The 10,922-nt window shown below is 38.2% G+C and overlaps 3 protein-coding genes across 6 annotated transcripts in view; 2 read left to right on the top strand and 1 right to left on the bottom strand.

The window, feature by feature from the left end:
* The window catches only part of LOC107720667 (cell adhesion molecule 2-like), a 437,719-nt gene that overhangs the window by 196,047 nt on the left and 230,750 nt on the right, over positions 1-10,922 (bottom strand). The window lies entirely within an intron of this gene.
* LOC107720670 (asialoglycoprotein receptor 1-like) lies at positions 450-2,001 on the top strand. Its single transcript, XM_016528451.1, has 4 exons — positions 450-662; positions 771-1,064; positions 1,215-1,342; positions 1,533-2,001. Exons 1-4 carry the CDS (start codon positions 539-541, stop codon positions 1,635-1,637), a joined length of 651 nt encoding a protein of 216 aa, XP_016383937.1. The 5' UTR covers positions 450-538; the 3' UTR covers positions 1,638-2,001.
* LOC107720668 (C-type lectin domain family 17, member A-like) lies at positions 7,300-8,775 on the top strand. Of its 2 annotated transcripts, XM_016528449.1 has the most exons (6): positions 7,300-7,489; positions 7,583-7,720; positions 7,838-7,975; positions 8,072-8,199; positions 8,292-8,398; positions 8,510-8,775. In XM_016528449.1, the coding sequence occupies exons 1-6, from the start codon at positions 7,348-7,350 to the stop codon at positions 8,637-8,639; spliced, it is 783 nt and encodes a 260-aa protein (XP_016383935.1). In that variant the 5' UTR covers positions 7,300-7,347; the 3' UTR covers positions 8,640-8,775. The 2 variants fall into 2 exon arrangements, with proteins under 2 accessions (XP_016383935.1, XP_016383934.1); XM_016528448.1 differs by having other exon boundaries at positions 7,583-7,975.

Raw genomic sequence — 10,922 nt, 5'->3', positions numbered from 1 at the left:
ATATATATATATATATATATATATATAAAATATACTATAATAGTATATAATCAACTTTAATAAAGTTTTAAGGGATTTTGAACTGATTTAAATTTTGAGTTATTTAATTTTGATAAAATTTTATCACAGTTAACACAACATATATGGGACCTAATCAATGAAAAAAAAAAAAATCTTAACCAGTGGCTGGTTTAACAGTTTTTTTTTTCCAGGTCTGTTTGGTGATGCAGGAAAGAGGAAAATAATTTTTATCTTAACCATTAATTTTAATAGTTTATAAAAATGGTAATATATTTTAATGATATTTACATTAAAGGTTTAGCTACACGTTTATTTTCTAGTAGTCTACAAGCAAACTGTTTACATGGGGATAAATAAAGATCTGTATCGTTTCTAAGTTTTTTTTTTATAAGCAGACAGGAAATGACTGCTCAGCGCGGTCACAGCAGTATAGTTAACATTCAGCCTCTTAAAGTATTAGTACACAGCAGTACAGTCCAGCAACTTGGCTCCAAAAGACCTGAGAAAGCATTGAGATATGGAAAGAAGAGATGTAAGGGAGATGATCACTGATGCAAGCAGAGATGCTAGAAACCGTCACAATGTCAGGACAGAAACAGAGAACTCAGACACCAAGAGACACCAAACACCTCAACACACAGGTACTGAGAATCATTTCATTATAGTATCACAAACTAACATGTACATTAGAGTCATGTATGCGTTTAAGACATATTTATCTAAATATTTATCATATTTGTGATCTACAGGAAGTGACTGTGTGAAGAGCAGAAGCTCCAGAGCAGCTCCAGTGTGTTTGGTGCTGCTGTGTGTTCTTCTGCTGACTGCTGTCATAGTGCTGGGTGTCAATCTCCATAATATGATTGAGGAGTTTTACATCAAGAACAAAAACCTCACCGACGAGATACAGGAGTTAGAAACCAAAAAATCTAACTTGGACAATAATATAAAAAAAATATCATCTGAGAAAATATCCCTAACTGCAGAAAATCAAGACTTAAACAACAAAATGAAAGAATTGTGGCAGCAGATAAGCAAAATGGGTAATAAGGAACTACATTAAAACTACACAAATATTCAATATTAAAAGGACACAGTCGATATGTTTTGGGTATAACCTGCTATAAATAGGTTGTGATAATCAGTGTGGATGGGAATACAGAGTTAATTATTGTAACTGCTTGTGTTTACAGATGGATGGAAGTGTTATCAATCCAGCCTCTACTATGTTTCCTCAGAGAAGAAGAACTGGACTGAGAGCAGAAGAGACTGTACAGAGAGAGGAGCAGATCTGATCATCATAAACAACAGAGAGGAACTAGTGAGTGAAAGAAAGTGTGTGTGTTTGTGAAGTACTAAACTATAATTTATTCCTTTATTCTGAGATATCTGCATGCAGAAAATTGATTCACATATAAAACAAATACTAAAACAATTAGCGGGGTAAGGTTTGGGTAATTATATTCACAAGTGTTTTTGTTTATTCAAACATATTTATATTATATTATTAGGACTTTGTGAAAACAGTTTCTGGTGGTTCTGAAGTCTGGATTGGTCTGACTGAGGTGGAGGGCACATGGAAATGGGTTGATAGCAACATACTGACCCCTTGGTAAGAAATCACTGATTTAAAATATTGAATTCAACTTAAAATATTTCAGACTATTATTCTACTTCTAGAACCAAATTGATCAAATGAAACGCCTTCGAACACTTTTAAGTTACATCCACCAAACTCCGCACAGAACTACAGCCTGTTCTGACAAAGTCTACCATCTGCCTATTCATCTATCCATCCATTCAACCAACCACCCATTCAACTACCCACCGACCTAGCTACGCACTGGCCCCTTTTGTCTGTACAACCAAGACTATGATTGCAACTAACAACAAACATCATAGAAATGCCTGAGCCACCATATAGCATGCCTTAGTACCCAAAACACCATTGCAACAGCCTAGCAATGTTCTACAACAACTTTGAGCCACTGCCTACAGTCATTCTGTATATTGTGTGCCTGTATGGCCATTAAAACAGTCAAACTTTTCAAATGCTTTAAAACTTTTAAACAAACTCAAAGTTAGTCCTGACTTTATCTCACAGTCAGACACCTAATGCTGGTCTGTTGTTGCAGGTTCTGGGCTTCTGGAAAACCTAGCTCTGGTAATGAGGATTGTGCTGTAAATCTGTCATCAGGGTTTGCTGATTATTCATGTGATAAAACTATTAAATGGATCTGTGAGAAGAACAATTTGAAGAACTAATTACACTGAATGGTTAATAAAGGGTTGTTACAACATGTTTGGTCTCATTTCACTTATTCTTCTTACAAGTTCTCATGTAATAAATCATCTTTATCACTGAAACTCTGAGTAAGCTCATTTGTGATTCTATTATATTTTGTTACTGATACAACATCTAGCAAAGTCACACTTAAAGCTAAAAAAGTTTCAATATTAACACTAACTCAACGGATAAGTTTGGGGTGTGGCTATTTAGTTTTTCCTTCAGTTCTGCCTGGTAACGATTGTGACGCAGAAACTACACACTTCACATTTAAAGGGATAGTTCATCCAAAAAGAAAATTATGTCATTAATTACTCACCCTCATGTCGTTCCAAACCCGCAAGATGTTCATTTATCTTCGTAACACAAATTAAGAATCCAAGAGCTTTCTGACCTTGCATAGACAGCAATGCAATTGACACGTTCAAGGCCCAGAAATGTAGTAAGGTCATCGTTAAAATAGTCCATGTGACATCAGTAGCTTAACCTTAATTTTGAACATGGTAGTTGTGTGGCTGTCTATGCAGGGTTAGAAAGCTCTCGGATGTCATCAAAGATATCTTAATTTGTGTTCCGAAGATAAACAAAGGTCTTACATGTTTGTAACAACATGTGGGTAAGTAATTAATGACAAAACTATTCCCTTTAAAAAAGAAAATAATGAATTTCAATCATTTATAAAAGTAAAAAAATGCAAATTCAACCAAAGGCTAAACAACATGTCTAGTTTTTCTAGCAGTGTACTCAAAATGTGTGTTTGTGCGTGGGGGGAGATATTTATCTACAAAAATGTTTTTATATAAGCAAACAGGATATGACTGCTCATTGTGGTCACAGTGGTGTAGTTAATGTTCAGCCTCTTAAAGTATTAGCATAAAACAGTGCAGTCCACACACCAGCAACTTACACGATTTGACTCTAAAAGACCAAAAATGTGCAAGAGGACCAGCACAGGTACTAAGACTCATTTAATTATAAAAATAACTAACACATTTTAGTCCTGTGAATAATTAACATTTATCTTCATATCCGTCATTTTCAGGAAGTGATTCTGTGAGGACCAGAAGATACATAAAAGCTACAGTGTATTTGGTGCTGCAGTGTGTTCTTCTGCTGGAGGCCATTATTTTGCTGCTTACTGAACACAGAACTAAGACTCACCAGTATGAAAACAGTGCGGAAACCTTCAATAAAACAAGGATCAAGCTACTTTCTGAGATTGAAAACTTGTTAAAAATGAAGGATGAATTAGTGAATGCCAATAACGAAATTACCAAACTAAATCACCAGTTAACTGAGGAGGAAAAACTACTGTCAAAACATCTTCGTGAAATGGGTAATCTTGAACTATACACTAAAACTACACAAATATTCATTATTAAAAAAGATATTGTATGTGTGTAGTACAAGCTGTTATTAGTAAGTTCCAATTCAGGGTAAATGAGAACAAGAGGCTTGCAACTAATATGGTTGTGTTACCAGATGGATGGACGTGCTATCAATCCAGTTTATACTACATTTCCTCTGAAGAGAAAAACTGGAATGACAGCTATCAAGATTGTTTGAAGAGAGGAGCAAATCTAACTATTATAAACCGCAACAAAGAAGAAGTGAGTAAAACACTGACTCAAAATGATTCACTTACTCATATTAAATATATGTTAGTTAAGATATTAAAACATTATTTTAATTAAATTCTATAATTAGGATTTTTTAAAAACTTACGGTGAAGTCTGGATTGGTCTAACTAATATGGAGGGAACATGGAAATGGGTTGATGGCAGCACACTGACCTCTAGGTGAGAAATCATTGAATTGAACCTATAATTATATAATAAATGTTTCTCACAATCTGCATCATATTACATAGAAAGCAGCACTGAACATCTAATGATGGTTTGTAATTTCAGCTTCTGGGCATCTGGAGAGCCCAATGGACATACAAAGAAGGACTGTGCTGTGACTTCAAAGCATAGTGACAAACCAGAGTGGAACTACTATCCTTGTAGTTCTGCTTTTAAATGGATTTGTGAAAAATAAAATCTGTAATATGATCGCTAATAGGAAGCAGGTAAAAATATAAATGTGTTACTTGTATTGCCTTTTTTTGTAAGCTAAAGATTGTTTCTTCAAAAAGTGCCATTGTAATTAATCTTCTTTATTAAATCATTGAGGAAATAAATTTGTTTCTATGTTGTTAGTGCACGTGTGCAGCTTTTGAAGCTTTCTGCGGTTTTAAAACACATAGCAGCTAGTATTGCGCTGTTGTACTGTTGTACTTCCGATATCTCAATAGCAGTAATGCTAATAGCAGAAGTACCAAACAATGAGCTCCAACACACATCAGATCAAGAGTCTGCAGCTTCACACTAGAAAGAATGGACTGAAGTTAGTGCTAGGCTAACAGCTAAATCTAGCTAGTATTCACTATGATAAAAGCATGACCTGACACCTGTTTGCTAATGCTAATATTGCACTTAGCGTGCTTTACACAGGGCCCAGTCTGCTGTTAACTGAGGGCATCCTGAAAGATGCATGCAAATTCTTACAACCACTGAGAAAGTATCCAAAGGCAGATAACTTAAATAATTTCTACTTAATGGATTTGCTACAAGGGTTGATCAGTTCTTCCAACAGCAAAAAAAAAATATGGCCAAAAAAAGTTACTCTGAAACACCACGAGACATTTTGACCAGAATTAATTCTTCTGAAAACCTCAAGAGCAGAAACATAGAAGCAGAAGTTCAGAATAGGACATGAACTCTCCATGAACAGATGCAGAACAACATTCACCAATTGAAGGGTTTCAAAGTTACAGGAGATACAGGAAATAAACAGAAAAAGTTAAGAGGAGATAATTATTGATGTCAGTGCATTAGAATTTACCTGCAATATATGATCATTGCTTAACTGATTATGGAGAGATGAAATCAGCAAGGAACCGTAACTTCCTATATACTGTATGTCTTTTATATTAAGCTTCATCAAGAAAGAAAAAAAAATAAAAGAAAAAAAATTATTACATGTTAAAAGTTATCGTCTTAGTGTACTCTGTATCTGCATTGAATGCAGTGTAAGTCGCTTGGGATTACAGTGTATACCAAATGCATAAATGTAAATGAAAATGCAAAGAGAGAAACATTTTGATGATGTGACTCCAGAGTCACAATAAATATCAAAATAAAAAGAAGGTGAAGCTCAAGAGAAGATAAAGCCGTGGGCCCCTCACTCCTCCAGCACATCGCACCCTCTGGTGTTCTGCGATGAGGTGGCTGAGTCCCCGGACAGGGCGGGGTCTAGCATCTCATTCGGGCCTCCGGCAGATGACAGGATGTCGATCACTGCATCGGGGGACGAGCTAGGCTCTGGAGATGAAGACTCGGCTGCGCTGCCTCCGTCAGGAAGAGTGGCGTTGCCCGAGTCAGATCCAGAGCTGACTGCTATACTTTCCCGGGCCGCAGAGAGATCTCCCGAACGCTCGAGGTTGGATGATTGGTTCCTGGGGGTGCTGCAGGCCGATCGTCGGCAGCCACCTCCGGATCCATTCTTCCCGGAAATGCATGAAGAAGTTACTAGATCTTGGAGGGCACTTTTTTCTGCCAGAAACAGAGCTAGTGCTTCTTCCGTCCTCACTGCCCTCGATGGCAGGGCGGCTAAAGGGTATGTGGAGATCCCCCCCAGTCGAGTGCGCTATTGCGATGCAGCTCTGTCCGCAAAGTGCTGCCGCCTGGCGGGGTAATCCACGCCTCCCGTCCAGAGCTTGTAAGTTCTCGTCCGCTCTAACGGCCAAGGCTTACAGAGCTGCTGGACAGGCCGCCTCCGCCCTGCACGCCATGGCCCTCCTGCAGGTCTACCAGACCAAGGCGTTGAAGCAGCAGTTCTGACCCAGGGGTAATGCAGGAACTGCGCACGGCGACGGACCTCACCCTCCGGGCGATGAAAGTCACGGCGCTGTCCATCAGTTGGTGGTACCCAAACATTCAATAAAAGAGCAGTTTCCTATTTCTCCGGGTCTCAAGAGGGCGAGGATGGCAGTGTGCGAGGCACAGCCTCAACACTCCCGTCCCCCTCTCCTTTCACCAGCGAGCAGCAGGGCCTGGTCCGAGGACGCTGTGCCTTCTCACGTGCCCCCTGCACAATCGTGGAGCCAGGTAAGTGTTGCACTGTGCACTCAGACCCCACTCTGGGACGCTGTGCCTTCCAGGTCGAGTCCCTGCACTTCACCTCACTGCCCCACTACGGGTACGTCGGTGGTTCCCCTAGTTCCACTTGTTCGGTTCCTGGGGGCCTGGCTAGAGCTCCCCAGACCATCTCCCTGGCTTACGAGAACCATCAGACTCGGCTATGCGATTCAGTTCGCCCGGCGTCCTCCCAAGCTCAGGGGCATTCGGTTCACCTCTGTGCCGAACAAGGATGCGCATGTACTTGCCGGCTTTCGCAGGGCACTGGAGGGGGTCAGCAATAGTGGTGTTTTCCATATGGATCCCAATTCGTCAGTCACTGACGTAACGCCGAACGTGACTGACTGAAAAGGAACATCTCGGTTACGTATGTAACCCTCGTTCCCTGAAGGAGGGAATGGAGACGTTACGTTCCATCACCACAGTTGCTGTACCACCGCTGTACGGCCGAGGCACACCGTCTCGGCTCCACAGCAAAAAACCAAATGTGCGACTGCACGCGCTCTCCTTATATACCCGCGCTGCGGGTGGGGTGCGTGACGCAAAGATCGCACGCCAACACTTATTGGCTTGTTTTGTTAAAGGGGTTATTTGCAACTTCAGGGATCTTATCTATGCACAATCAGCTTGTAACACTCCAAAGAGAAAGGAAAACTTGAAATCGCGTCATATGACCCCTTTAACACTCAAAGGTGATTGGTCTCTCTAGCAAGATCCCAATTCGTCAGTCACTGACGTAACGTCCCCGTTCCCTCCTTCAGGGAACGAGGGTTACATACATAACCGAGACGTTCAGAGCAGTGCAGTCTACTTGAAGCAACAACTTCTAATAATCTCACATTTACCTCCATCTAATTAATGGAATTCATGGAACATGGAATGGGTAAAGATGAAGATAAAGAGAAGATGAACATATATGCTAATGTACATTCTGTAAACATTCATGATGTCAGGACAGAAACAGAGAACACCAGGAAACACCAAACACCTCAACACACAGGTACTGCGACTCATTTCATTATAACAACAACACACATTTGACACACATATAACACATTTGAGTTATAATAATGTAGTGTTTAATAATCTTCAGGAACTGATTGTGTGAAGATCAGAAGATACAGAACAGCTGTGGTGTGTTTGGTTCTGCTGTGTGCCCTTCTGCTGACTGCAGTCATAGTACTGTGTGTCCACATCCATACGAACAACACACACTACACAGAAGAGAGCGGTGAGCTACTAATTAACATTACCAAACTCGCAGAAGAGAAAGACCAACTACTAACCAGGAATACAGAACTCACAAAAAAGACAGACCAGCTATTAACTAAGATTGTCAACCTCACAGAAGCGAGAGACCAGCTAGTAAACAAGAGCATGCAGCTGACAAAAGAGAGAGATGGATTATTATCAAGTAACCGTGATCTGATTAGAGACCAATTACATCAGGAGAAAAATGAACTGTTGAAAAGTATTCATGGAATGGGTAATTATGAACTATTTTAAAACTAAAACAACCACTTATTAGTAGATCAGTGTGATGGGAATAAAGTGCTAATAGTTTAATTGTTTCTGTTTACAGATGGATGGATTTACTATCAATCTAATCTTTACTTTGTTTCCTCTGAGAAGAAGAGCTGGACTGAGAGCAGAAGATACTGTATGGAGAGAGGAGTAGATCTGATCATCATAAACAACAGAGGGGAACAAGTGAGTGAAACTAATTTTATAACTATAGTCTAGGGGAAGAAAACTGTTATAAATTATCATATAAATGTGTTATTTTTTTCCCATTTTCTCAGGATTTTGTGAAGAAAATATCTGCTAATGCTAATGTCTGGATTGGTCTGACTGACATTGATGTGGAGGGCAGCTGGAAATGGGTTGATGGCAGCACACTGACCTCTGGGTGAGAAATCACTGAACTTAACTGCTTATTACGTAATAAATGATTCTCACAGTCAGTATCATATCACACAGAAAGCATCACTGAACATCTAATGCTGATCTGTTGATACAGATTCTGGGATCCTCGAGAACCCAATGGACATAGAGGAGAGAACTGTGCTCTGACTTATTTACCAGGATGGGCTGATTATCCATGTAGTGATCTTTTTCTATGGATCTGTGAAAAGAGCATTTTAAAATAAGTCATTACATGAACTGCAGGTTCATGTACTAAAATACACATGGGTACATTTTCCCCTAAGAACAGCTTTATTTAAAGGAACTGCAACTGCTAGAACACAGTTTTTTTTCCCTCCATACAGAATAGAATCATTTACAACACCAAACAGTGAAGTGAAAGTGCAAATACACACTTTGAACGAAGCAAATGTTTTTTTCTTATGGAATTTTTCTTTTCTTTTTTATTACAGACTTTTATAATAGATATGAAAGAAAAGGGTAACTAAGGGTAAACACAGTAAATTAACTGCTTCGATGTTTGTTTTGAGCAGTTATTAAATTAATTATTATGACTGTCCGTCAGTTCAAAAAAAGAGGGATTTTGGAAGATGGAATACGAGAAGTAAATATATATAATAGTATATCACTTGTACACAAAGTTTGATAAATATGTTTTATAAATATTTGATATGCATAAAACAATGGTGCTGTGTCATGAGTGTACTTGATAGCAAGTAAAGATACAATTCTGTTTCCTAGACTGAACTGTGTAATACGATCAGAATAGGGATTGAGTTGTTTTTTCTAATCTTTAACTATTGATTTTGACAATCAAAATTTGTAGTCAATAGTCAAATTTAACCACTGTAGTTGAGCCTGTTTATTGTTCAAGAAGAGATGCTGTCTCAGTTCAATAAGACTGAGGATGAATTCAAAATGCACTGGTTATCATTTTAAAGCAGGAATGGGCTCTCTCTTAACACTAGAACTACCAAGGCAGTCATTTTGACCATTTTTACATTTTAGTACAAAAGTAAAAATGTATTGAAAAAAGATGTATGTAATCATTTCTAAAATTCACAAGTTTTATCTACAAAAATATTCTGCTTCGGTTCATATTTGTTGGCATTTAGACTTTCAAATACAACATTTTCACTGCGGTGAAAAACTTTTGCTCTCCCGCTAGCCGGACACAAAGCGAGACATGCACATTCTATATTTTATTATAACATTGTTATTTTATTAAAATTACAAAACACAAAAAAGTTCTGAGTATTTCTACTTTGAATGGCCAAAGCGGTCAGATTGACCGTTCGCAATACAGACGGTGTATAATTTTTGCTTTTGCGAGTTTTTCCCGCGGATGAAGATGCACATCACTGTTGCCTAGCAAATTTTGTTCTAGTTGTTTTTATATTCTATTGCTAAGCTAAAATTCCTGTAAACTTTTGCTCTCCCGCTAGCCGGACACAAAGCGAGACATGCACATTCTGGAGCGGTCTACATAGCTCTTACACAATTATATATTACAAAAAATATCGTATTTTTTAGTGTGATGACATCATAAAATATGACAACAGACATTCAAAGCTTCATTGTAAAACCTCAAAAAAAGCTTTGAATGTAAATATAATATGACAAAAATGGCATTCAGTTCAGTCTAGTATGAACGGTCAGAATGACCGCTATGGCCATTCTAGTAGTTATAGAATTCCGGTAGTTCTAGTGTTAAAGCAATGGGAAGAAGTGGAACGTGTTATTGGTGTTTCTTCATGTTTCCTTTTATGTTATCAGATTTTTTTCTTTTCCATTTTGTTATATGAAGGTCACATTAAACTGACTAGAAAAGTTTTACCATCCTTCCATCATTTACTTGTTTTGTTTTCAGTGCAAAGATTCAAGTGTATTCATCTTAAAATATGGAGATACATAATAAATGTGACATTTAAACTATGTACACTATGTACAATTTTTACACTACTCATGACTGTCAGTTCCTCAATTTCTCTCAAATCAAAAGGTGGTGTACGGTTTTTTGAATGAGGGAAAACAACATCCTTATAAAAATGTGAATGATGACTGAGCAGAGAGAAATATATTTATATTTTTCAGATGAGCTGGATGCTGACTACTGAGAAGGGTGTTAATGAACTTCCATCTGTTGTGCATTATGCAAAATGGCTGTCATGGCACTTTAAAAAGAGAAAACTTTCTGTAAATGCTCATTTCAAGTGAAAAAAAAAAAGAAAATTGAAAACTGCTGAGCATACTTAAAGGAACAGTTCACCAAAAACAACACTTCTGCCATTTAATCACCCTTGACGTTGATCTGGATCTTTAGTCTTCTCATGTTTGGGTGAAATGTTGCTTTTGTCACGGAACACTGAGAGAAAACAAAGTTAGATCCAAGTGCAGTAGGTTTAGTAACAAATATCCAAAAACAGAACAAAAACTAGGCAAAAGGTAAATTCAAAACACAGGGAACAGAAAACACGACATACCTCAAACAATACTGCAGCAAAGAC

The sequence above is a fragment of the Sinocyclocheilus rhinocerous genome, unplaced genomic scaffold, assembly GCF_001515625.1.
Source record: "Sinocyclocheilus rhinocerous isolate Xijiao unplaced genomic scaffold, SAMN03320098_v1.1 scaffold603, whole genome shotgun sequence".
NCBI lineage: Eukaryota > Metazoa > Chordata > Actinopteri > Cypriniformes > Cyprinidae > Sinocyclocheilus > Sinocyclocheilus rhinocerous.
The sequence above is the reverse complement of the archived record's forward strand: the minus strand, read 5'-3'. Positions and strand labels throughout refer to the sequence as shown.

Bases quoted from the DNA above. Each gene is read 5' to 3' on its own strand.
- LOC107720670 (XM_016528451.1), top strand. From the start codon at position 539: ATGGAAAGAAGAGATGTAAGGGAGATGATCACTGATGCAAGCAGAGAT. The intron at 663-770 runs GTACTGAGAATC...TGTGATCTACAG, and splicing joins CCAAACACCTCAACACACAG to GAAGTGACTGTGTGAAGAGC. The intron at 1,065-1,214 runs GTAATAAGGAAC...TTGTGTTTACAG, and splicing joins GCAGCAGATAAGCAAAATGG to ATGGATGGAAGTGTTATCAA.
- LOC107720668 (XM_016528448.1), top strand. From the start codon at position 7,348: ATGGAATTCATGGAACATGGAATGGGTAAAGATGAAGATAAAGAGAAG. The intron at 7,490-7,582 runs GTACTGCGACTC...AATAATCTTCAG, and splicing joins CCAAACACCTCAACACACAG to GAACTGATTGTGTGAAGATC. The intron at 8,399-8,509 runs GTGAGAAATCAC...CTGTTGATACAG, and splicing joins GGCAGCACACTGACCTCTGG to ATTCTGGGATCCTCGAGAAC.